Source organism: Microtus pennsylvanicus, chromosome 18 (genome assembly GCF_037038515.1).
Source record: "Microtus pennsylvanicus isolate mMicPen1 chromosome 18, mMicPen1.hap1, whole genome shotgun sequence".
In the NCBI taxonomy this organism is placed as follows: Eukaryota; Metazoa; Chordata; class Mammalia; order Rodentia; family Cricetidae; genus Microtus; species Microtus pennsylvanicus.
In genome coordinates, this window is record NC_134596.1 from 29,307,303 (window position 1) to 29,334,593 (window position 27,291).

Genomic DNA, 27,291 nt, shown 5'->3' on the forward strand with positions numbered 1-27,291 from the left:
TGCTGGGGTGCTTGGGTGTTGGGGTACTGGGGTGTTTGAATGCTGGGGTGTTCAGGTACTAGGATGTTGGGGTGCTGTATACTTGGGTGCTGGGTTACTTGAGTGCTGGGATTTGCCTTGTTATGCTTTGAGTTAGGTATGTTTGGGGAGAAGGTGTTAGTCTTGAAATTATAACTCTTTTACAGTGTTACCTTGAGGGACTGCACTCCAGGGCATCTTGGGGCTGACATTATGGTTTGGTTTCTGCCTTCACCTGGCCAAAGGTTTAGCTGCTGTGTTGAACACTGGGCAGAATGTTTGCTGTAATGTAATTTCAAAGTTCCGGGCTCTTGGGCTGGAGAGATGGTTCAGAGGTTAGAGCACTGACTGTTCTTACAGAGGTCCTGAGTTCAATTCCCAGTAACTACATGGTGGCTCACAACCATCTATTATGAGATCTGATGCCAGCACTATATACATAATAAATAAATAAAAATAAAAAAATTTAAAAAAAAGTTTCTGGCTCTTAAAGGGATGGCAAGGGCTCTGACATTTCCTTCCCAGCAACTCAGCTACTTCCTGATTGTTTATGTCTGAACTACACACAAAGCACCAGACAAATGGCAAAATGATGGACACAAAGTCCAGAGAGAAAGAGGAAGTTAAATCCTAGAAACAGTTGCATAAGCCTAACTCCCTAAGAGACCTGGTACCAGACAGCGTAGCTGGCAGCGGTAGGGTATAAGTCTTGCTGCTATGGGAACTTCTCTCCGAGCCACTCCAGTGGGGAACCTACAAGACCCAGGGGTGTTACATCATGCCCCAAGGGGCTGTTCTTTCTAACAAAGCGTCCCTGTTCCTGGAAATACTGGGCCCAGGTGCACCTGGGAAACTCAAGAGCTCTTGGGTTTATGGATGAGTGTGCATGGGGGTAGGGAGGGGAGGGCTGCCAGATCTGGGCATGAGTCTGGGGTCAGAGGTCTGTGCTGAAGGGAGGCGGAGTTCAGTGAGCCTGGGAGGCAGCACTTCCTATTGGCCCTGGTGTCATGTGGCAGGAGGTCCAAATAGCACATACCAAATGAGGGTGAGGACCCAGAGCAACTAGCAACTAGCATAGACCAAGAAGAAGCGCTCTCTCTCTCTCTCTCTCTCTCTCTCTCTCTCCCTCCCTCCTCCTCCCTCTCTTTCCCTCCTCCTCTCCTCTCCCTCTCTCCCCTCCCTCCATCTCCGAACAGGGTCTCATGTAGCCCAGGCTAGCCTCAAGCTCATTATGTAGCTGAGGATGTCTTTGAACTCACGATTCTCCTGATTCCCCTTCTAAGTGCAGGGATTACATGCCGCTGTCTAGTGCAGGGGATCAGCGTTACAGTCCTAGCTTAGCTTAATAAGGGGGTTTCTGAAGTACACAGCCTCAGGGGCTTCCATTACTGCAAATCTTGGTTCACTGCAAATCTTGGTAGGAAGCTTCAGTTTCTATACCCGTGTCTCTGTCATGCGGTGGCTGCTTCCACCAGAGCGTGGGAGAGGGAGAGGACGGGGTGAAAGCCACAGGCCTTCTGTGCCCTACCCATCTTGTGGACTACCACATTCACGACCGTGATAGCTGCTGAACATCTGGTGCAGATGTTCAGAATTCTCAGAAGTCCTCTGTATAGCAACACATGTAGCCCTTGGTATCCTGATACTTCCTTCTGGAAAGTTCCTTCTCTTACTAAAGTAGCTGAATATGGGTTCCGTTTGACATAGACACTAAGCCCCTAACAGATCAGTGGGGGAATCCCAGACTGTCTGCCTTCTTAAGAGACAAGGGAAAGGGGCCTCCTAGCCTGAACCTCGCAAACAGAACCCTGTCTTTTAGGGTTTAAGAGCAAGCACTGTGAGGAAAAGGAGTATTTTATATGTAGTGATATTATTTCATTTGTATTTTAATAAATAAAGATTATTATCTGAAGATCAGAACACAAAACAGCCACACTAGTCAGTCATACAGGCCGGGCAGTGGTGGCACACACCTTTAATCCCAGCAGCCACACTAGCTTGCCTTATAGGCCAGGTGATGGTGGTGCACGCCTTTAATCCCAGCACTAGAGAGGAATATAAGGTGGGATAAGACAGGGACTCGCTTTTTTTTTTCAGTCTGAAGATTTCATAGAGGTAAGAACTCTCTAGTGATTTAGCTGCTTTGTTTTTCTGATCTTCAGATTGAACCCCGATATCTGTCTCTGGGTTTTTATTATTCGTGCTACAATTGGTGCCCAACGTTTGGGGTATGAATTCATGAAAAAGCCATTTATTTCTCTGTGACTTTTTAGCCACCAGCACAGGTCAGATCTCTGTGTAGGGCTCCAGCCTCTCCTGGCTAGGCTTTCTTTTCTTTTTTTCCCAAGCTTCTGAGTGAGTTTGGGATTTTCCTGTTGTAGCCTCTCTGAAACAGTTTCCAGCTGCCACCCAAACTCCAGGAGCACCTGGGCTCCAAACGCTACAGGATTCACCCACCCTAGCTAAACTGGCTGGTTCTGCCTTCAGGCAGCAACCCCCACCCCACCCCCCACCCCTGCCCACACCACCACCTGTGTTTTTTCTGAACACTCCCCTGTGCATGTTTAAGACAGTTCTCTCTCTGTCTCTCTCCCCACCATGGGTTGCCGGTTCTCACTGAACCCCCTTCTCAGGCTGCTGCTGAACTAGGTGCTGCCTGGAAATCCAGTCAGGCCTTTACTCTTCTATGCAGCAGCCACAAGTCTCACGTCTTCATTCATCACTATTGTAGGTAGATTTGGTAAGACAACTGGGGATTTTTTAAAGGGAGGAATTAGTTAAAAGAGAGTTTTTTTTTCCCACATTAAAAACTGGGAGAAACCATTACAATGGAGGAATTTGGGTCTCTGTTTATGCTAGGCAGTTTGACAATGGAATGATGAAATGAGAGGATATCTAATTTAGATGGGATTTATGTAATGTCAATTGTAAACATTATCAGTTTTATCATTTTTGTCTTATCACTGAAAAAATTGGTTAATCTGAGTGCTAAGATACAGGCCTTAGGAAAAATCCTAATAAAACAGATCACAGAGATATTCAAATCTAAACAGAGGAATTTAATGGAGAGCCAATTTCAGTGTTGCATTGTAAGAATAGAGAGAAACAGTCTAAGATTTTCAGACAACCAACCTTAATATATCCAGTAACCTTGCAGGAATTGCCAAATGGCAGAGGCTCTCTTACAGCTAACTGGACTCCTGTGCCAATGTTAGATTTAAGGAGATTAAGGAAGCAATGGTCCCCTATGACATGCATTCACCTTTTGTGAAGCAAATGTTAAACTCATGGTCAGTTTGTAACAGAATTATCCCTAAAGATTGGATAGAGTTGGTTAAAGGTGTTTTAGGGCCTCGTCCATAATTACAATGGAGTACCCGGTTCAGAGAAGAAAACTAGAGGTATGAAAATCTCTCAAGATCAAGTTCTTGGAGAAGGAAATTATGCTATGTAGAAAGGCAATCTGTATATGATAGTTACATTCTGGCTTTATGCCGTGCAGCAGCTTTGAATGCTTGGGACAGAACTGGAGAAATAAGAAAGAAAATTGAGTCACTTACTACAGTTATACAGGGCCTTTAGAAAGGAAGCCTTTACGGATTTTACAAAGATTGACTTCAGCGGTAAACAAATTGATACCAAATTCAGAATCTAGACAAATAATAATTGAAATTCTGACTTTTGAAAATGCCAGTTCTTTATGCAAAAGGATAATTAGGCCACTAAAGGCAAGGTCAGCATCTTTGGAGGAATGGATTAGAGATACAATTAATATTGAATCTCAGGACCATGGTGATGCATGGATAGGAGAGGTGATTTCCAGAGGTTTGAGAAAAAAAATTAAAATGTCAAATGTTATAATTGTGTCAAACAAAGTCACCTTAAAAAGGGGCTGTAGACAGGGCGTTCCTAGAAACAATGGTTTTTTTTTCTAAGACTAATCTGTTGAGACAGGCGGTCATGGTACACACCTTTAATCCCAGCACTAGAGAGGAATATAAGGTGGGATAAGACAGGGCCCTGATTTTGTTTTCAGTCTGAAGATTTCACAGAGGAAAGAGCTCTCTAGTGGCTTGGCTGCTTTGCTTTTTCTGATCTTCGGGTTGAAGATCCGTCTCTGGGTTTTTGTTGCTCTTGCTACATTTATACACGCTTTCACATATGTAAGCAGTCATAATTAGAAAGCGCTTAACTCATGGTATGACCGACACCTCTGCCTGCCACTGGGGCTGGCTGTGGCTGGGCCTCAGCACAGGCTCACGGTCCTTCTCAGGCCTCTCCCTTGTGAGACTCCCTGCTTAACTCCGAGGTTGGGCAAATTCCTCCCTGACCCTGCTGCTGCTTGAATGGCTAAGCCACAAAGAAACTCTGCAAGGCTGGGAGTGTGAGCCAGAAGAATGTTGAAGGTACACAAAGTCTGGTCTCCTACCAAAAGTTAGGGCAGAAAAATCAGGATTCCCGGGGCCTCCGTTGCCTGCGTGTGGGCACTGGCAAATGTCCACCTTTCCAAAGGCAGAGACGCCTTTTGAACTCATCCCCTTCTGATCTTCCACATCAGCTGCAGCTGGGGCACAGTTGCTGGGTGGCCGCGAGCTCCTGGCAGCACCGTGGCTGGTCAGCGGGGTAATTATGAGCTGGGAAGGCTGTGCCCTGCCCCCTTCCGAGCTGGGTCCCAAGGGCACACACATACAGGGCCAGGACGGAACATGACGGAGGATCACGTTCGGTTCATTGCTAGCTTGCCTGCAGCTCAGAGAAGCAGTAGGTGGAGGAGAAAGCGAAGCATTGTTTAGAAATCAGGCTATAATAAGAAATATAGAAATAAGCGTTGTTTAGCAATGCTCTCCAGCATTGTGTACGAGGAGCTCGGGCAAAGACTGGAGTGCGCCATCCTTTCCCCTGGCTGAGCCTCATTTTCCGTCTTGGAAAAGAGAACGCATCGAATCACAAGGTGGCACACGTGAAGAGTATCCAGGAATCTGTCTGGTGGCTTTAGATGTCAAGTAGAACATTTCTGGGGACAGGTAAACAGCCCCAACTAATTAGTTTGAGCCACAAGCGCATGTTTTACCACACAGCAAGGCGTTCAGAGGCTGGGTGGCTTGACGGTTGGTCGATTTCGCAGCTCTGTGGTTACCTATGGGGCGGGATGGCCCAGGTTCATGCAAGATTTCCACTTGGTCTTCCTCAGGTGTGGGCAGACCCCTATCACGGGGGCCAGGTTTCTGAAATAGCTCCAGGTTGCTGAGAAAATGGCACCCTCCCTTCCTCCCTCCCTTTCTCAGCAACCCCTCTTCACACCACTCCCAGGCAAACTCACATCTCCGTGACCGGAACTGTGGCACACGCACAAGGCTGAGCCAATCCCTGACATGGGGACAGGAGTGGGGGTGTTTAGCTGAGAGCAATCAACCCTCGCACCTCAGGTGTAGGACGGGTCCATAAGCGAAGGGGGAACATAACATGGGAAGTTAGTGAGGGGTGGACGTCACTGACCACTGACACAGCTTCCTTTTATACACCGGACTGAGGTTGAGAGTTCTTTCTCGGAGCCGTGTCCCACAGGTTTGGCGGCAGCTGCGAATGCGCTTCTGCCTTTCAGACAAGCAGTTTTGCCACAGCTTGTTGCTTTCGGTCTCAGTGATCCCCAGCCTGGAACTAAACATTTGATTTTCTGTGAAGATTTTTCTTTCACTACCACCCTAAGTCCGTAGCTAGCTAGCCTGTGCAAGGGGAGGCAGTTGCGCGGCGGCGGGGGAGGTCTCTTCAAGAGCAGAGTGGTTTCCTACGTGCCTCATTCACTGCCAGCAGGTCCATCAGAACTCACTCTGACAGATGATGGTAGCGATGCCCTTGGTTGATAAGGAGCCCAGATCACCAGTGGCCAGCGAGAAAAGGAATCCCACAGGAGAGATTTCAAGCAGAGTAATCTAAAGAAAGGAATTGGTCCCCAAAGTGTTGGAAAGCCAGGAGGAAAGAGCATGGAAAGATGTCACCCAGTGATCAGGAAGCTGTCTGTCCCAGGAGCCTACACACCTCATGGCTGAGCTGTTGGCAGTCACCAGAATTCTCACCTCACACTACCCCTGCTCTCCTACTGAGCTGGAGCATCTTAGTCCACCTGTGTAAGGAGGGATGATGGGTGAGATGCGGATCTCAGGGCAGGGCTATGAAGGCTCAAGAAGACTGTCACTACAAAGAACTTTAGCAAATGCCTAGCAGCTTTGGAGGGGTTCAAAAACAGAATTAGGGTTAGATTCACTATCACCAGCACATCGTCACCATTACCACCCTCATCATCACCAACCCGTCACCATCACCCCACCTGTATCACCGCCAACTTCATATTGTCACCTTTGTCATCGCCATCACAACCACTGTCACCCTACACCCCAGCAGCAGGAGCAGTACAGCATCATCGTCGCCATGGTCACCACTGAAATCACCATCACTCCCAGCAGCAGCAGTCACCCCATGCCACAGCTTCTGCAGCAAGTCCCCAGCCCCTTTGCAGCAGGACAGACAGGGCTCCCACAGCTCTTTTACCGGGACCCCCTCTGACTTTCTCCAAAGCTCTCCCCGAGGACAGCCATGCTTCCTGTCTTATGACTGAGAAACAAGACAGCAGCCCCCATGAACTCCAGCGGACCTTTGAATGACCTCATTCGCTGTGTTACTTACAGGCTACAGATTCCTCAAAGGGCTGTCCCCCAGCCTGGGGCCACTTCCTTCAGCTGGGGATAATGTCCTTGCTTGGGACTAGATCCTCAGAGTTCTGAGGCCAGAGGCTCTGCCAGGCTGACAAGAACCCAGAGTCTGACTGTGTCACTGCCCATCTCTGCCACCTCCATGTGGTCACTTAAAGCCATGCTCCCTCCCTCTCTTCCTCCCTCCCTTCTGGTGAGGGTTCACTGTGTTTCCCAGGCAGGCCTGCAATCCTTAGACAGACCCTCCCAGCTCGGCCTCTGATGCAGCTGTGACTACAGGCATGCGCCATCACACACAGCACCATGTTTTCCTTTGGCAGACACGCATCCAGCTGCTCCTTCAGCTCCTCCCTCCCACCGCACCGTCTTTGTAACCTTGCTCACCCCTTCCTGGAGTGGGCTGGAGTGTTCTTCCGCTCATATACACTCATCTATATCATTACGTGACTCACCCTTCTGGGACAGATAGTTTGGGTTGTAGTGGATCAAAACTCAGACCCAAAATGATGTTAGCAAACCAGAAGCGACGGGTCATCACAGCTGAAAGATCCAAGCTCAGCTCTGACTTCAGGTATGGCTTGATCAGGAACTCAATCCCTGACATCCATACTTGTTGCCTGGATTGGCTCATGGGCCCATCTTAACCAACTGCTGTGGTCAGGGAAGTGGTGACACTAAACCTTCTACCAAAATAATTTGAGCTGATACTCAAGGTAACTGTGGCTTCCCAGAGGAAAACCAGGTGCAATTTTAAGAAAGGTAAGGGGGTATGAAGGAAAAAATGCTATATCTTGTGTCTCACCTCAGGACAGGGCTTCTGGATGCTCAGTCTCACCCTGTCCAAGATGAAGTCCTCTCCTCTTGGGGCACACACTTAGAGCTTACCTCATGCCACGGCACCCATAGCCCTCATGACGTTAGGTGATACCTGCCTCCCCCACCACGTTCTGCACTCCCAGGAGGCTGGGTTTCTCTGGTTGTCCCGTGTTCCCCATGTGGGGGCTGGTGCCGGCAGGCAACAGTCACTCCACGAGGCATCCCTGTGTGCAGGGATAAATCTAGAACCCTCCTAACTAGGCCCTTCTGCGGTCCGACTTTCCAGTTGTGCTGATTTGATGATTTACTTTCCACGTCTTACAAAGCAGGCTTGGGGATCATACACACAGGGCACGCGTTCCCAGAGATGTGACAGACTTCTCGGGAGACCTGGCAGTCCCCAGTCCCAGGACCCAGAGAAGGGAGAGTTGATAAATCAGGAAAGGAGCCAGGAGGGAAAGGAGGTTGCTTTGGATTAAGAGCTTTGAAAATAGTGATTCATGATCGTTGCGGCTGGCATTTCAAAAGCCCCACATACTTCTGGTAACCGGCTTTGCATTCGCCCGGGGAACAGAGCAGCCCACAGTCGCTCTGGGGTGTATCGTATTGCACTGCTTGCCTCCCAAGCCTCAGTGATGTTTGACTCCTCAGCTGCCCATATTTAGCTTATTATTCTAGGGTTTACTTTTACAGAAGCTCTCCTACTGTACAGGGGACACATTCGGCTCCAGCGTCAGATACGTTAGAGTGGGCAGCTTGCTTTTGCCCTCTGCTGTGTGACTGAGGATGGGTTCCTTAACTTTCTCTGAGGCCCTGTTCCCTGTCCAGTGATGTGAGGACACTATGGTTTTATGGAGCACTAGAAGGGACTTACATGGGGGTGTGTCTGTGTAGTATGACCGTAAGGTTTCTGCCTTAGCTCTGATGCCATGGGGGAAGGAAGGAGTCGGAAGAAGGGAGCGTCGGTGTGAGGCCAGAGTGTAGATTCCCTCTCTCCTACCATGGCGTGGGCTTGGACCTGGGTCCCCAGGAGAAGGTTTGGGAACAAAGCTGGGAGGGTTGCTTGCCAAGATGCAAACTTTGTAAAACATAGAATTTCCTGTCCAAGGGAACAATGTGGATGTGTGTTGCGTGTGCTCTGTGTGTTGTATGTGTGTGTTGTATGCGTGTGTATGTTGTGTGTGTTTCATGTGTGTTGTATGTGTGTGTTGTGTGTATGTTGTGTGTTGCATGTGTGTTGTGTGTGTGTGTGCATATTGTGTTGGGGGAAAGGGTTGTGAAGGGGGTGAAAGGTGGCCAATCAGCTTGGGTTACCCAGGTCTACAGGGTTTTCCATATACATGTGAGATTGTCAGTGAGTTTTGGTTCATTTGTCACCAGCCACCCTGTGAGTGTGCTTTCCCCTGCTTGTGCCTGGACCCCTAAGCTGCAGTCCCCTCAAGCCTCAGGACTGTGGCTTTCCCAGTACCCAGAGTCAGTGCTTAGGGCCTGGCTACCAGCCTGGTGCAGGCCACCAGGGGCAGAGGGGACCATGTCCCAAAACAACAGGCTGGAGCTTTGTAGAGGAGGGAGGCCTAGTCAGTGAGTAGGGGAAGAGCCAGGCTAAGAAGGTTCCAGACAAGCAAGCAAGCAAGCAAGCACCCAGTACCTGGCACTCACTGCTTTTTATTCCTCTCTCTCTCTCTCTCTCTCTCTCTCTCTCTCTCTCTCTCTCTCTCTCTCTCTCTCTCTTTCCCCTGAGGCAGAATCTTGCTCTAGCCCAGGCTGGCCTCATCCTTGAGATCTTCCTGCCTTAGCTTCAAGTGTTGAGATCACAGGCACAAATTGCCAGGACCAGCTCTCACTCTGATTTTTTTTTTACCATTGCATTTTCCAATTTTTTTCTAATATCTAACAATATAATTTTACCTTGAATCTGGACACACTAGAGAAATATTTCTTCTTAGTAACAACTGAATTGCTTTTTTAGAATCTTGGCTATAAAGCTGGGTCCTCTGCTGTGATGATCAGTATGGTCTCAGACATCCCCAAATACACCCTAGTGGGTGAAGGCGCTTGTGGTCGAGACTGACAACCTGACCACCTGCGTTTGACCCCCAGGTCCCCATGGTAGGAGAAAACTGACCTCTATAAGTTGCCCTCCGATCTTCACGTATGTTATGGTATGCCCACGAGCTCTCCCTCTCTTGTGCCCTCTCTCTCTCTGTTCCCCCCCACCCCTGCCACAAACACACAGACAGGGGAGGGAGGGGCAGATGGAGGGAGGGAGGCAGGGAAGGAAAGTTATAATTAAAAAGAGAAAGATGTCAAATGCCACTGTTGTCCTGGTTCATCCTGGGTTCATTTTGGCACACGGCTTCCCTTCTCTAAGGTGGGAGACCCACTGTCTTGGGGACCGTGGACCCCCAGACCCTGAATTTCCTATGACCCCTTGCCTGTTGGAGTAAACAACTTGTTTTCCTGTGTTTGCAGCTGCTCTGAGCATGAGACCCTCAGGAGTTCCTGATGTCAGGGGAGTGGTTTCTGGTGGGCTTGCAGCTGAGAGCGCAGGGATCTTTTTGAAAAAAAAAAAAAAAGAGGGATGATGGGATAATAGATTTGTAATTATGAGTTACTGTTTTTAGACAAATATATTGGTATAGATTCTTGTATATTGATACAAAGTTAAATTATATTGACTATTGTATGCATGCATGTTTCTACCTCTGTTTAAAACATTTTTTATGTATTGACATATATTGTATTGATATATATATATATTATATATATTTACCATATTGCAGTGTACATTTCTACCTCTGATTAAGATACTTATATAATGTTTGTGTATTGATATATATTTACCCACTGCAATGTATATTTGTACATTGTTTATATTTGGAGGTCATTGTCCTCATTTGTTTAACAGTAGTTTATTTTCTTAGTCTTTAAGTTAGATAGATATTGAGAATTATATAGATTAATAGTCATCTAAGTTTGTCATTTATAATTAGACTAATCAGGTTCTCTAGATATATAGAGATTATACTCAGTATAGATAGATAATCTTCAACTTCTTCAAAGAGCTATAGAAAATGGCCTTTAATCTAACTCAGAGTTTTGTGGTAGTGAGACACAATTGCTCCTGGCAACACCGCTCTATTCCCGAGAGAATGTTGAGCACCAAAGACACTCCACCTGGAGCCTTTCTTTTTAGCAGAACTGGCCTTTGGGCAAAGAAATGCCCATACCTCAACCACTGACAGAGATACAGAGCATGCATCAATGGATAAAACAGCTGAGAGCTAGGGTGTGGCCATTGGTCAAGGAGAGCCTATATAAGCTGCCCTGGACCACACTAAAGGGGACATTCTTGGTGTGTGTGTGTTTGTTTCAATCTCCAGCCCCTTGCCCGACTTGCGAGCCGTACCATAACACCTAGAGCAGGCGTGGCGCTACTCCACTGCGTCTCTCCTCAGACATCTCTGGCCAGCAGAGCTCCCACCCAGAGGCCAAACCTATTTCAGGTAGAGTGGGGCACAGCCTGGGCAGTTGCAAAGCGGGAAGATTGGGATGGAGACAGTGGGAAAGAGTGGGTCTTGCCTTCATCTCTCTTTTTTTAATTTTTTAAGATTTATTTATTTATTATGTATACAGTATTCTTAGTATTCTGCACGTATGCCTGCAGGCCAGAAGAGGGCACCGAATCTTATTACAGATGGTTGTGAGTCACCATGTGGTTGCTGGGAATTGAACTCAGGACCTTTGGAAGAACAAGCAGTGCTCTTAACCCACTGAGCCATCTCTCCAGCCCTGCCTTCATCTCTTTTATGGACTGTCCTGTGTCACGCTTTACTTCTGGTGCGAGCCGGGCAGTGGTGGCGCACGCCTTTAATCCCAGCACTCGGGAGGCAGAGGCAGGCGGATCTCTGTGAGTTTGAGGCCAACCTGGTCTACAGGAGCTAGTTCCAGGACAGGAACCAAAAGCTACGGAGAAACCCTGTCTTGAAAAAAAAAAGTCCTACTTATAGTGCCAGCCTCCTGGGGTGGGGTTCTGAAGTCCCTCCCACTAAGGGAGGCACAGGACTGAGCTAAGGTCAGGACAGGCTCCAGCAGAATGAGGGGAGGATTCTCATTATTGATTACAATATGACCTGCCTGAGAAGACTTTGGAATGACGCCTGGGTGACCAGAGCATTTGCCCCATTATCCGTGCTTCTTCTCTGTGCATACCTGAGCAGAACACTGAGAGGGCATGGATAGGACTAGCCACATAATATATGGGGACCAGGGGAAGCCACAGTTACCTTGAGTATCAGCTCAAATTATTTTGGTAGACGGTTTAGTGTTGCCACTTCCCTGACCACAGCAGTTGGTTAAGATGGGCCCATGAGCCAATCCAGGCAACAAGTATGGATGTCAGGGATTGAGTTCCTGATCAAGCCATACCTGAAGTCAGAGCTGAGCTTGGATCTTTCAGCTGTGATGACCTGTCACTTCTGGTTTGCTAGCATCATTTTGGGTCTGAGTTTTGATCCACTACAACCCAAACTATCTGTCCCAGAAGGGTGAGTCACGTAATGATATAGATGAGTGTATATGAGCGGAAGAACACTCCAGCCCACTCCAGGAAGGGGTGAGCAAGGTTACAAAGACGGTGCAGTGGGAGGGAGGAGCTGAAGGAGCAGCTGGATGCGTGTCTGCCAAAGGAAAACATGGTGCTGTGTGTGATGGCGCATGCCTGTAGTCACAGCTGCATCAGAGGCCGAGCTGGGAGGGTCTGTCTAAGGATTGCAGGCCTGCCTGGGAAACACAGTGAACCCTCACCAGAAGGGAGGGAGGAAGAGAGAGGGAGAGGGGGGAGGGGAAGAGAGGGGAGGGAGCATGGCTTTAAGTGACCACATGGAGGTGGCAGAGATGGGCAGTGACACAGTCAGACTCTGGGTTCTTGTCAGCCTGGCAGAGTCTCTGGCCTCAGAACTCTGAGGATCTAGTCCCAAGCAAGGACATTATCCCCAGCTGAAGGAAGTGGCCCCAGGCTGGGGGACAGCCCTTTGAGGAATCTGTAGCCTGTAAGTAACACAGTGAATGAGGTCATTCAAAGGTCCGCTGGAGTTCATGGGGGCTGCTGTCTTGTTTCTCAGTCATAAGACAGGAAGCATGGCTGTCCTCGGGGAGAGCTTTGGAGAAAGTCAGAGGGGGTCCCGGTAAAAGAGCTGTGGGAGCCCTGTCTGTCCTGCTGCAAGGGGGCTGGGGACTTGCTGCAGAAGCTGTGGCATGGGGTGACTGCTGCTGCTGGGAGTGATGGTGATTTCAGTGGTGACCATGGCGACGATGATGCTGTACTGCTCCTGTTGCTGGGCTGTAGGGTGACAGTGGTTGTGATGGCGGTGATGATATGGTGAAGTTGGTGGTGATGGTGGTGATGGTGGCAATGATAATCAGGGCAGGGGTGGTTACCCCAGAGATAACTCTGCTCGATAACTCTAAAGAATTTTAGTGGGGTAAGGAAATGTACGCCAGTACACTCCGCACTCAAGAGATTGAGGCAGGAAGGTTCACAGTACCAGCCTGGCTTGGGCTGCACTGACAGACGGCAGGAAAGCAGATGGCTCAGTCTGTAAAGTGCTTTCCTTGTAATTATGAGGACCTGAGCTCCCTTCTCTAGAACTCACCATAACCCTGGTGCTGGAGAGGTGGAGACAGGAAGATCCTGGGGCTTGCTGGCTTGCCTAGCCAATCGGTGAGCTCCAGATGTGGCGAGAGAGGCCCACCCCAAAAACATATGGTGGTGAGTGATTGAGGAAGACACCCAACATTGACCTCTGATCTCCACGTGCATACTTATCTGCACATGTAGCTGAGCACACACACATATATATGTTTTGTTTTGTTCTAGAAGAAGAGAAGAGAAAAAGTCTATGGTGGAGAGGGCGATGGTTGATTTTGTCAACTGGAAGAAGTTAGAATCAACCGAGGGGACAACCTCAGGGTCCGTCTGTGAGTGTCTCCAGAGGGTTAGCTGAAGAGGAAAGACCTATGTTGAATTGGGGGGGGGTCTTCATCCCGCGGGACTGGAATCCCAGATTAGATAAAGAGGTGAGAACAAGCTCAGTATTGGCGCGGAGCTAGCTGTGTTTCCCCACGGCAGCTAACCAAGCGGGCTACCTCACACTCTGGTTTCCAGTATCCCCGCATCCTCCGTCAGACTGTGAGCTAAAAGAAACTCTCCTTCCTTTCCAATGCCTTTGTCCCGTTGTCCTAACTTGCTTTTCTCTGAGTGCGATAAATGCCGTGACCGGAAGCAAGTTGGGCGAAGGAAGGAAGGGTTTGTTTTCTGTCACAACTCTTAGCACTCAGGGCACTGGAGACAGGGACTGAGGCAGGCACCCTGGAGGAGCGCTGCTCATGGACTGGCTCCGAGGTTCACACCCAGCTACTTTTCTTTCTCTTCATTCTTAAAAAAAAGCCTGATTTATTTTACGTGTTTGAGGGTGTTGCCTGCATGTTCATATGTATGTGTACCATAGGCAAGCCTGATGCTGCGGAGGGGAGAAGAGGGCATCAAACCCCTTGGGAATGGAGTTATAGATGGTCGCGGGACACCATGTGTGTGCTGGGAATTAAACCCAGGTCCTCTGTATGAATGAGCGCTCTTAACCGCTGAGCCGGCTCTCCAGCCCTCAGACCCAGATCCACTGCTTAAGGATAGTACTGTTCACAGTGGGTTGGGCCCTCCTAGATCAACAAGCAATCAAAGAAATCCTCCAGAGATGTGCCACAGGCTAGTTTGATGACAGTTCCTTAACTGAGATTACCTCTTCCCAGGGGTGTCAAGTTGACAGCCAAGATCAGCTGTCACACGGGTATTTAGCCACAGCGATGACAAAGGTAACTAATACAGAGATATAGGACTATATTGACCCAGACAGAAACCTGCGAAGTACCTGTGACCACACAGGTCTAGGCATAGGGACAGATACCCCCTGGAACACCACACATTAAGACCTTCGGGCAAAGAAGTCAGGCATGGCAGTGAAGGCCTGGAATCTCCTTACTTGGGAGGTAGAAGCAGGGGCATCAGGAATGCAAAGTCATTCTTGACCACATATCAAGTTTGAGGCCAGCCTGGATTACCAGAGGCCCTGTCTCAAACAACAGCAATGTAAGAAACCAAACTAAACAGAACCTGGGTCAAGGGCTCCCAAACTGGGGTGAAAATCATAGGTTCTGGGACTGAGCAGATGGAGGCTGCGGATTCCTGAGGCTACACAGGAAATGTTTTCTAGGTAATCAAGGTGTCAGAAGGGTGAACAAGTTTTGGTGGCTTCTGGTCTTCAGTGGTACACCCCCTTGCTCTCCCTGGGTTGGGTGTGAGCCCTTGGCCCCTCAGCACTTCCCTCACAGGACAATGTTCAGAACAGTTGCTTCTCATCTAGTAGATGAAAGAGGGGTGGAGTCTCTGCAGGAAGGGGTGGATGGAATCACATGGTCACGCATGGGGGTGAGCGCTGGGAGCCGGAGACTTCCTAAACCGTGACATCGATAGGCCCATTTTGAGAAAAGGAGCCCACACTGAGTTGTCACACCAGGGCCCCCGGTTGATGACAAGAACCAAGCCAAACTGAAGGGGGGACCACCGCAGCACAATGGAGTCCTGCACGTAGAGGACCAGAACCTCGGAGGTTTTATGCCTCCACCATTCTGGCCTCCAGAGGGCGCTCCACCCTTCTTGTGGCTTCTCACTGAAGGTGGTCATCCTTTTAGTCTCTTATCTAAGAAAGGCTGGGATAGTCAGGGAATAAAATACCAGGCAGGGGCTAGCAAAGAAACAAATATGAATCTGGAGAGGCTCAGAAAGGCCTGATTCAGGGGCTGGCGGGGAAGGTGGCCAGCGTGTTTCCTGTCTCAGTGGCAGCCAGGGCTGAATGTCTTTGATCTCATTTCCCTTCACCCCTTCTGGAGCAAGGGAGCAGGCGACAGACTTTTAGATAAATCATTACCACAAAGCCTTTTAAGTGATGTCCACCGCATCCTTCTTTGTAGTATTGTATTGGGTGTGCTACATACACACATGTAATGTTCAATGTTGAGATGGGTCTAGCAAACTGCTAATAGTTATGTTTGGAGAAGGGAAGTACCTTTCTTTTTTCTTTCTGTGAGGCAGGCATTCTCATTTTATAGCTCTGAGGAGCCTGCAACTCACTATGTAGCCCAGGCTGGCTTCAAATTCAGAGAGATCTGCCTGTCTCTGCCTATATATAAAGTGCTAGAATTAAGGGCACTGTGCCTGGCTTTTCTTCCCCCTACTTTTTTTCTTCTGTATGTTATATACCTCTGCTTGGTTCAAATGCTTTACTATTTTTTCAGGATGTATTTGCATATAAATTTATAGAATGTACAATTGAAAACAATGATAATTTGAGAGAAACTTTCTTAACAACCAAGGAAAACCAGTGTAATTATGCAAGGTTTTGAAAGGTGGGGATGGGGGAGTTGATAAAGTAGAAGCCGTACTACTTTTTTGGTAAATTGCTTGGGAAATTCCATTTCTTCCTATAGGTGTGTGCGTGCGTGCATGTGTGTGTGTGTGTGTGCGTGTGTGTATGTGTAGTACTAGGACTGAAGGCAGTGCTGGGTGAACGTCAGAACTGAAACGGATGTTCAATTCCCAGAGGAAAGTGGACGCTAAGGGACACAGCAGTTATTATAGGCATTTGACATCAGCGGTCCCATCTAATCTCTGAGAGGAAGATATCTTTAATCCCAGATTTACAGCAGAGAAAATCAGCTCACAGGAGTAAAGTTGGTCGTCCAAGGTCCAGGAAAGGGCAAGTCACGTCTCAAGTTGTCAGAAAGCTCCTTCCTCCATCAGCCAAGTTCAGTGGGGAAAGGCCCGAGCAGAGCCCTGGGGACCGCTCTGCCAGCGGTAGTCTTTGAAGACAGCCAGCCCCTGGGTGGAGAAGGAAGTAAAGCCCTGAGGGAGGAGAACTGGCTGGCTAAGCGGGAGCAGCTTTTGGAGAAGCAGGGAAACAATAGGCAGCTCTTGCACCACAGGCACTGAAGCTCCTCTCCCCCAGCCCCCAGGAGTGGAGTCTCCTTGAGAATGGCTGACTGCAGAAACTGCAGCCCCAGGAAGGAGATCGAGCTGAGATCCGGAGGTCATCCTCCGCTCAGCCCACTGAACCTCACGCTGAGTCCTGGGAGTCAGAAATGGATATTCAACTACAAGTCTGAGTCACCCTTGTCAGGGTTCCTATGTCAGGACTGTGGGTAGATTTTACTCCTGCTAGTGAGGTTCCTGCTGGCCAGCACTGTTGGGGGCAGGGCATCCTCTCTGTGTAGGACTCAGATAAATTCTCTGAGACTCTTGGGTTTTTTTTTTTTAAAGTTTTTTTAGATTTTTAAAAAATTGTGTGTGTCCTGCCTGAATGTATGTATGTGTACATGAATGCCTGGTGTCTCTGGAGTTCAGAAGGGGGCATCCAATCCCCTGTACCTGGAGTTGCAGAAGGTTGTGAGCCACTATGGGGGGGTGTCAGGAACCCAAGAGCAGCAAGTGCTTTTAGCTACCGAGCCAACTCTGTAGCCTCCCCCCTTTTCTTTCTTCAGTTTTATACAGGGACTTGTCATATAGATCTGGCTGGCCTCAAACACATGGTAAGCCTTCTGCCTCAGTCTTGTGGAGACTGGGCATGGGCCACTACTCCCAGAACTGGTGTTTTTTTTTTTTAAACTTTATTTTGCACACGCTGCATGTGTGTCTGTGTGCATGAGTGCAGGACAGAAGAGGGAGTGTAGTCACATCCCCTGGAGCTGGAGTAAAGCGGCTGGCTATAGGCACCTGGCATGGGAGCTGGGACTTCTCTGCATGAGCAGTGCCCGCTCATAACCACCGAGCCATCTCTCCAGCCCTGAGTGAGTTTCTTCACCAGCCCTGAACCCCCTGGGTGATGGACTGGGTGCCACACATCAGGAAGGTTTACTCTTTGAGGCCGGCAGAACCTCTGGTTTCACAGGTTGTTTTCAAAGATCTGCAGGTGCAGATTCTAGCCTGAGAAGGGATGGGATGGCTTACTCTCCACAGTTCCAACAGTGACCCAGAAGTGAACAGATGGCTCCAGTCTGCCTGAGTGTCCTTCACTCAGGTTTCCAGATCTGTGGAACCCTAAATTGCAGGGCGGGAGGTCAGTTTTGAGATTAGAGACAGTAAGCAACCAAGTCAGGATGGTGGAGGGGGAGGAGGGTAAGGAACCAGCAGTCTTTGGTCTCCAGATGAGCCCCTTTTCCTCAGCCCCACCCTGTTATTGACTTGAAGCTCAAGGATCCCCAAGACAAAGCAGGAACGCTGAGAGCCAGCCTGTGTGGGGAGGGCCAGGAGGGCTGGGGCTTCCTGGAGCTTCACAAGCAAGGTCAGTGTGAAGTTCTCAAGGCCAGACTTCTGGTGGGCGGGGAGAAGAGCCTTAGATTTGCGAGAGCCTCTGTGGCTAAAGGCATTTTTTCAAGGGATCCAGATGCCAGCTGAAAAAACTACCCTCTAAGGTTGCTAGTCAAAAACACTACAATTTGGGTGGAATACTACATTCCCTCCTGTTTTTTCAAGACACCTCCACGGAGCCAGTGAGACTTAAGACAGAGCGCTTTAACTTGGCAAAGGAGCCACGTGCCAATGGCCAGAGCTGCTCCAGCCGTATCCGCTCCCGAAGCCTCCACGCGCCCTCCATACATCTGGAAGATCGATGCTCAAGGACGTCGGAGCTGCGACAGAAATGAAGCACCTGTGTCCGTCTCAGCGGGGTAGCAGGGACCTGAGCCCGGAGCACATCTCCGGGTCTTAACAGTAGCCAGCCCGCGGGCCGGGAGCCTGGGCTTCTCAGGGTCGCTCCCGGGTGCGGGTAGGAAAGGTGTGGACAGGGGAAAGGAAGCTACAGCCCCGCTGGGGTCCCGGCGGACCTGGAGAGCAAGGAAGGGCGGGAGGGCCCCCGAAATGACTGGCTCTGGGTACCAGATGCACACCCAGGGGCGTCGCCCTGCAGCTTCAGCCACAGGCTAAGAGACTCATCCGGAGTCACGCAGCTAGGCTGGCAGCCTGTGAGGGTTACAGTTCTGACATCTTATCCGGGGGTCCTCACAGGCCTGATCCCTGCTGGACGGGCGCGCACCCCTTCCCTTGGTTCTGATTCCTGGGGCTGTTGAACCTGGAACTGTCATTTGGTTAAGAGGACCGGCCTTCCACGTACTGTAGCTTCGAAGCCTCGCAGTCGTACCGATCCCGGTGCACCCAGACGCGTGCCGTGCCAGGTCTCGGGGCAAGGGCTGCTGCCCCGGGTAATAACGTCTGGGACCTGGAGTGTGGTGCCCCCGTGGCCTTCTGGTCACCTCGCAATGAAATCCTTGCAACCGGCCTCGTAACGGATGCTCGAGCTCCGAGTCTGAAACACAGCGATGTGTGACAGTGAACGAGGCGGGTGGCCCCCGAAGCAGCATTGCTGTGTCTTCGAGCAAGTCCCTTCCCCTCTCTCTGGGCAGGCTGGCTGGGCGCCCCTGCGGTCGCGGCCGCGCATGCTCTTGGACGGGCGGTCCCGGGAGCAGGCGGCGGGCGCCCCAGCTGCTTTGCATTGACGCCAGCAGCCGCTGGAGGTCACCGCTGGGGGCTGGGCGCGGCGCGTTGCCCGCAAGACGCGGTCCGGAGCGCGGAGCGGAAGGCTCGGCCGCGCAAGTCCCGGCTGGCTCCTGCCGCCGCCTCGGCGCGCTTCTCGACGGCGCGGCCCGAGCGGAACTTAGCCGCTCGCTCCCTCGGCGCGCCGGTTCCCCCGTGCAGCTCGCAGCGCGGGGTCAGAGGGCGAGGCTTCCTACACGGTCGCCCCTACTAGGGGGCGCTTTTTTGCCGGGCGCCGCCAGGCGAGCGCCGGTTCCTCGAGAGTCGGACGAGGCGAGGGCGGCGGGGCTAACGCCGGCGCGGGCTCGCGGCTCCCGGTGGCGAGAGCGCTAATCTCCTCCCCCGACTTTCCCCGGAAGCGCGGTGGCCGAGGCGCGCGCGGCGATGTGAGGGAGACGGCGGCGGCTCCCGCCTCAGGAAGGGCATGTTCGGAGGGGCGTCCGCGGCGCGCCTCCCGCCCCAGCGACCCCTCCCCACGGCCGCCGTCGCCGCGCCCGCAGCGCGCTAGAAGAGGTGGCCGCGCTTCCTGCCGCGAGCCCCGCGCTCGCCACCGCCCGCCCGTCCGCCCGCTCAGGCCGCGATGACACGGCGCCCGCGGCGGCCCCGAGGCGCCGGGCTGGCCGTTTGCTGACCGGATCGCTGCTGCCCGCCAGCCTGTCCTCGGCGTCGCCGCCAGCATGGGCTGCGCCCCGAGCATCCGCATTTTCGACCACCGAGCGGAGGGCCGGGACGCGCACGCGTCGGGCCCCGTGCCGCGGTCTAGACAGCGACGGTCGACCGCGCCCGGCTCCAGCCGCGCCAGGCTGGTGGAGCCTCAGCCTCCCGACGGCGGCACCTCGAAGGTGAGCAGCACCGGGAGCGGGGCAGACGCGGTGCGGTCGGCGGGGTCCTCTAGGTGGCCGCCGTGGCGTTGACCGACGCCGCTCGTCGCCGGCTCTGCGGGCTTGTCGCGGACCGAGGCTTTCAACGTCCGTTGGTTCCCTGGCCGGGTGGGACGCCTCGAGTCAGTTCCCTGCCGAGGGTGGGGGTGGGTGGGGGTGGGCCCGAGATAGTCTGGCAAGGCACTGAGACAGTAAAACCAAGGTGCACTTTGCACTTGCGGTTCTCAGAGCAGAAAGGGGTGGGCCATCAGCTCTTGGAAGGGTCTTGGGCGTGACAACTCCCCACACCCCGTGCCTCGTTTATCCCAACCTCTGTCCCCTCTTTGCACAAGCAGTTTCACTTTTCCACTTCGTTGGGGCTGTTGAAATGTGACCTGGAACATCGGTTTGGCTTCACTGCACATGCTATCTGAAGTTCAGGTTTAATAGCGTACGTGTGGTAGTTAAAGCCTATGTAATTAGAAAATAACTCCTGGAGACGTGATCTTTGAAGGATCCAGCAGGGCAGAGTTAATCTTTGATGGAGGCCGTCGGACTGGGACTCCCAGGGTTTTCGCGTTGTTTTTTCATTGCGTGTCTTCCCCCAGCGCCTTTCGCCTCAGCTTTTATCGTGAGTTTCGAGGGCTAATGTTTTCCGAAGGGAAGATAAAAAGTTCACCGAGGCGGCTTTCCGCTTACCTGTGGGATTTTAGATCGACACCTCCTGCGTCGGGTTTTGTTTCCTTAAGTAAATCAATCCCTGGTGTGCTTGGCTGCAGAGTTTGACCATAGACCCCTCGTTACTAGCAAGTTTTTTAATTAAATTGCTTACTAAGTTCTGCGGAACCTCCCAAATTTGAAGGATGCAGTTGACCTGCTTAGCCGTCTTTAATATCCAGCTATCATCATGGTACTACTTCTATATGAAAGGGAAGACCATGTCCAGCTTTTCGTGCTGGAGTGAGTGGTTGCCCCGCCCTACCAGAACTCTTGAGTGAAAATTCAGCCTTGTGCCGATCATCCAAAGTTAAGTTCTTTCTGCTGTGGTTTCTTTAAAGAAACCCGTGACAGTTAAGAGTTTAGGCTGTAGAACAAACTGCTTTTGATGAGAAACTTATCTATTAAGCCCAACAGACTTACAAACTAGACACTACAGATGAAGTAGAACGTGGGAAGCATTAACTGTCGTAGTTTGAACCCAAATCTAACATTGTTTTTTTTTTTCATTAGCCAATATTAAATTTCAAAGTCATCCTTTCAGTGAGACACCTTACTTCATACAGGCCTTTTTTGTGGTGGCATGGTGGTCTTAAAATTTCTATTACGCATCTTGTGAACCTCTCCGGGGTAGCAACTTACTCTCCTGCCTTCCTCTGGTTTCTGGGTTTTAGAGTTCTTGTGCCTATTACTCTGTGCCCACAGACCTTTGCCCGTGTTACGGCCTAGACAGTGCGTTCATCCTTACAGTGGCTAGCCCCGCGGGATGCATATAATAGGTGCCAAATAGGTGTTGTGTTTATTTTTTATTGTTTACTCAACAATACTTCTGTCACTGCAGTTTTGTCTATAAAACACTTAAGATAGGCTTAAAAATAAACACACACAGAGGAGGAGACGAATTACAAATTACAGTAACATTACCAATAGAAAGGAAAGCTCCTCTTATGGTTTATTCCTGAGTGGTCCCTTCTGCTACCACATCTCAGTGACAGATAGCTAGTTTAGGCATATCAGGTAATAGAGCAGAAGTAATCACAGCTTGTCTTCAGCTCAGCATTTTTCTCTTAAAATTCAGATTTAACTGTACTCTGGAAATTGAAAAAATACATGTTAGAGAGGAAAAGCTTTAGCAAGATCAAATTACACGTAATTTGTTAATATCATAAGAGCCCATTCTAGTTCATTAAAAAAGAATTCTTGGAGCAGGGAGCTTGGATGTAGCTTAGATGGCTGAGGGCCTGTCAGGTAAGAATGAAAACCTGGGTTCAGATCCCCAGCACCCACACAGAAGCTGGGCATTCACCTTAACCTGGTGCTGCGGCTGGAGTGGGGTGGAGACAGGGATTCCCCTGAGCTTGCTGTCCGGGTGGCCCAGCCACTCAGTGGGCTGGCTTCAGCAAGAGTCCTTGTCTCAGAAACAAAGCAGACAACCATAGAGGTGGCCCTCTGGCCTCCGCATGCAGGCTTACGGGCACATGGGCACAAACTTGCACACTTGCATGCGCTCATGGCTGTACTCATTCTTTAAACTGAGGATTCAGGGTATATTTCAGTTTAAACAAGGAATTCAATGGAGAAAGTTTTATATTCCTACAGCATACAGTAAATAGTTCCCCAGAGTTACCCCAAGACTGATTAAATACATTTCAGATTGAACAGTGTGGTTTACACTGTGCTGTATTTCATATGTAATTCCGTGCGGCAGTCTGTGGACAGTTAGCAAGTATCACACAAAGAAAGGGTTCTGTGATCGTCAGTTTGAGGAACACTGACTCAGAAAGTTCAGCAGAGTTCCCTCCTTCCCTCCCCCCACTTCTATTCCTGCTTTCCCTTTTCTCTTTCTGACAGTGTTTTGGTGTGGTACCCACAGTGCCCTGGAACTTTGGGGTCCTGCTGCTTTAGCTTCCCACCTTCCTGGTATACTATATGTGCATGCCCCTAAAACTTGCTTGAGCCAGGTTTGGTTTTTTTTGTTTTGTTTTTGTGTGCAGGACTTGTCAGAGTCAACTACTTCAGATATCTGTGATCTTCCAAAGGGTGTTTAGAGTTGCATTTCCTAGACCTCTTTGATATCCAGCCTCTTTCTTAAGTTTCTGTCTTAGGCAAGCCACAAGAGGCTCTGATTCCTGCCGTGAGATTATAGTAGTCAGAGAACAAGAAACATGCCTAACAGAAGGACTCAGCCAATGTGGGTTAGTTCTTAATGGTTGCAGAGGCACTTTAAGATCTGCAATGCATTGGAGGGGAGTGTGTGAACCTCCTTGAGTATCACTGAAAATACTCAGGGTGTTTGTTTATCTGGGAGTTCTAGAGCCGGTATGGTCACAGATCATGAATGCCGCATTCAGCTTGAACACTCAACACTTTTATTCTTTTTTTTTTTTTTTTGATTTTTCGAGACAGGGTTTCTCCGTAGCTTTTGGTTCCTGTCCTGGAACTAGCTCTTGTAGACCAGGCTGGCCTCGAACTCCCAGAGATTCACCTGCCTCTGCCTCCCGAGTGCTGGGATTAAAGGCATGTGCCACCACCACCCGGCAACACTTTTATTCTTAACCAGTGTGCGCGTCAGCTGTAACATTTCAATATTGTCTTGTCAGTTTTCAGATTGAATCTGTTTCCCTTTCCCTCAGTGGGGACTTGAGGTACCCTTGGGACATTTGTGCGTCTCAAACACCCAACGGACCACTGGCGGCTGGTGCCCTCGGCTCTCAGCCCTCCTCATCAGCTCTGTGAGGTGGGCAGTCATATCTACTTTTACGGTCTCCCTTAGGCCTGGCACACAGTAGGCCCTCCATAAACAGTAGCTGAATTGTGTGAAACAGACTGTGGAAGTGCAAAATCTCTCGTTCCTATAAAGGAGAAACAGACAGGGGTTTTAGCTAGAGTGGAGGCTGTGAAGCTCAGACTGCTTTTGTGGGAGCCCCTGGGTGTTGCTCCCCAGAGAACTGTACCCAGGGGATAAGATAGATTCATCCTAGTGAGCTTTGTTGTTTGTGGGTTTTTTGTTTGTTTGTTTTGTGAGACCAGATCTCATTACATAGCTCTGGCTGTCCTAGACTGGCCTCGAACTCACAGAGATCCTCCTGCCTCTACCTACTGAATGCTGGGATAAAGGCGTGCGCCCCAGCTTCTGCTTCGTGTTGGCTCTTTTGTAAAGTTGTACGGCTTCGTGGGCAGTCTACAGCAGGACTTGTAACCAAGTGCTGGTGTCCCCATCAGACTCTCTCAGGGCCCGCAGAGGCTCCCAGTGCTGTTCCCCCCTTGCCCCTCTAATTCTCTCCTCCTCCTCTTGCTTTGCTCCGACCTTTCACTGTCTTCCTCCCCCTCTTCCCAGTCTTCCTCCTTGCTTCTTCCGACCAACTTCCTTTCTCCAAAGAACTGGACAAACCAACCATTTTTGTCAACCACAATAAACTGACCCTTGAGCTCTAGAATAATTATTACTATTTATATTAGAATAATATTGGTTGCCTGATGTTAATTTATAAAAAAAAATCAATTGTATCTTTGCTTGTTAAATTAAGCAATTTTCTCTTGGTGTGCGTCAGCTGGTTTTGTCTTTCCACCGAAATTTACCTACAGTTTCCCTCTGCAGGTGTAGGTGAGCAAACACGCTCTAACTCTGCTCCTACTGTGATGTGGTAGTGTGTGTGTGCTCCTACTGTGATGTGGTAGTGTGTGTGTGCTCCTACTGTGATGTGGTAGTGTTAGTGTGTGTGTGCTCCTACTGTGATGTGGTAGTGTTAGTGTATGTGTGCTCCTACTGTGATGTGGTAGTGTGTGTGTGCTCCTACTGTGATGTGGTAGTGTGTGTGTGCTCCTACTGTGATGTGGTAGTGTGTGTGTGCTCCTACTGTGATGTGGTAGTGTTAGTGTGTGTGTGCTCCTACTGTGATGTGGTATAGTGTGTGTGTGCTCCTACTGTGATGTGGTAGTGTTAGTGTGTGTGCTCCTACTGTGATGTGGTAGTGTGTGTGTGTGCTCCTACTGTGATGTGGTAGTGTTAGTGTGTGTGTGCTCCTACTGTGATGTGTTAGTGTGTGTGTGCTCCTACTGTGATGTGGTAGTGTTAGTGTGTGTGTGCTCCTACTGTGATGTGGTAGTGTTAGTGTGTGTGTGCTCCTACTGTGATGTGGTAGTGTGTGTGTGCTCCTACTGTGATGTGGTAGTGTGTGTGTGCTCCTACTGTGATGTGGTAGTGTTAGTGTGTGTGTGTGCTCCTACTGTGATGTGGTAGTGTTAGTGTGTGTGCTCCTACTGTGATGTGTTAGTGTGTGTGTGCTCCTACTGTGATGTGGTAGTGTATCTGTGCTCCTACTGTGATGTGGTAGTGTGTGTGTGCTCCTACTGTGATGTGGTAGTGTTAGTGTGTGTGCTCCTACTGTGATGTGTTAGTGTGTGTGTGCTCCTACTGTGATGTGGTAGTGTATCTGTGCCCCTACTGTGATGTGGTAGTGTGTGTGTGCTCCTACTGTGATGTGGTAGTGTATGTGTGCTCCTACTGTGATGTGGTAGTGTTAGTGTGTGTGTGCTCCTACTGTGATGTGGTAGTGTGTGTGTGCTCCTACTGTGATGTGGTAGTGTATGTGTGCTCCTACTGTGATGTGGTAGTGTGTGTGTGCTCCTACTGTGATGTGGTAGTGTTAGTGTATGTGTGCTCCTACTGTGATGTGGTAGTATGTGTGTGCTCCTACTGTGATGTGGTAGTGTGTGTGTGCTCCTACTGTGAGGTGGTAGTGTGTGTGTGCTCCTACTGTGAGGTGGTAGTGTGTGTGTGCTCCTACTGTGATGTGGTAGTGTTAGTGTGTGTGTGCTCCTACTGTGATGTGGTATAGTGTGTGTGTGCTCCTACTGTGATGTGGTAGTGTGTGTGTGCTCCTACTGTGATGTGGTAGTGTGTATGTGCTCCTACTGTGAGGTGGTAGTGTGTGTGTGCTCCTACTGTGAGGTGGTAGTGTGTGTGTGCTCCTACTGTGAGGTGGTAGTGTGTGTGTGCTCCTACTGTGAGGTGGTAGTGTATCTCAGGAGGGCAGGACAGTGAGCTGCACACTATTGTGTTCATGGCTTTTCATGTATAGAGTCTTTTGCCAGGCTTCGCTATGAAGAATTTAAAAAATTTTCTGGAGCTCTTGCTAGATACGTGAAATTCTTTGCATTGATAACCACCTATATCATAATATTTCAAAAATATTTCCCGCTCTCAGAGACACTCAGTAACTTGGCAGAGTAACATCAGATAACACATGAAGACAGATTGCTTTAATTTAGGCAAACATAAACACATGAAAATTAAGATCAGGGAACAACCCTTACTCTAAAATATATATTTACCTCACCAAGCAACCATAATACGTGTATATATAAACCCAATACTCAGTGTCATTACCACCATAAATTCAACTGTGAATCTTAAGAATGATATCTCAGAATTCCATCACCTGCTCTGGGTCAACCTTGATCTTTTCCATTCTGAAGTGAAGTTTCTGAAGGGGCCCATGGTCCCTTCAGGCATTTATGCTCCGTCTGAAGTGGCTTGAGGACACTGGTTCTCCTCATATGGCTTGCCCATTTAGATTGAGTTCTTAAACAGGGCGAGTTTCATGATGGGGGGGCTGAGGTCTCAGAATAACCTAAAATGCTTTAGGACAGATTATTTCAGAAAGTTAAAACAGAAAGTAGAATTAAAAAGCAGAGGGAGAAGTGAGGCTCGGAGCAGGGCCTGAGCCTGGCCCAGGCCAAGGCTGGCGTTTCTCCGCTGGCGGATAATACGGGACAGTGGGCATGTTCACGGAGTGCAGACTGTCTCTATCAGCAGCTCTTGCCGTTTCTTGAATGTGCTCTACTCTGTAAGCCTTGTGCTTGTACTAGATGTGTTGCAGATGGTATCTCCTGAGTCTTCACAACCTTGTAGGGTGGTGATGTCATTTTCTCTTGCAGATAAGGCACCGGTGGTTTGGGTCTCACCCAGGGCCACATCATCCAGCTAGGGTCAGAACACATTATTCCTGGCTCTTACCCTCCAGACTGTTGCTCTCATAACTGCCTGTTTCAGCCCCCTCCCGTGGATTGGCCTTCCATTAGGCCAGTGCTTCTCAGCCTTTGGGTCTGGGGGCTGGGCTTTCACAGGGCTCACCTAAGATCATTGGAAAACATGGATATTTACACTACGACTCATAACAGCAGCAAAATTACAGTTATGAAGTAGCAACAAAATAGTTTATGGTTGAGGGTCAAGACAACACGAGGAGCTGTATTAAAGGGTCGCATCATTGGGGAGGTTGAGGATCTCTGCACTAGGCTACAAATGAATTAAGTCATCAGGGCTTTTGTCTGTTTGTTTGCATTGGTGTGAAGGTGTCAGATCCCCTGGAACTAGAGTTCCAGAACAGTTGTGAGCTGCCACGTGAGTGCTGGGAATTGAACACAGGTCCTCTGGAAGAGCAGCCAATGCTCTTAACCACTGAGCCATCTCTCCAGCCCTCTCATTTATTTATTTAATGTGCCTGAGTGTTTGTCTGTGCACCATACTCAT

The 27,291-nt window shown here is 49.7% G+C and overlaps 1 protein-coding gene across 1 annotated transcript in view; it reads left to right on the forward strand.

Annotated features, from left to right (window-relative positions):
* Positions 1–19,856: 19,856 nt before the first annotated feature.
* Positions 19,857–27,291, forward strand: part of Pde8a (phosphodiesterase 8A) — a 98,011-nt gene continuing 90,576 nt past the window's right edge. Inside the window, exon 1 of the mRNA XM_075953053.1 lies at positions 19,857–20,021. Within this exon, the coding sequence (XP_075809168.1) occupies positions 19,857–20,021 (165 nt within the window). The remainder of the gene's footprint in view (positions 20,022–27,291) is intronic.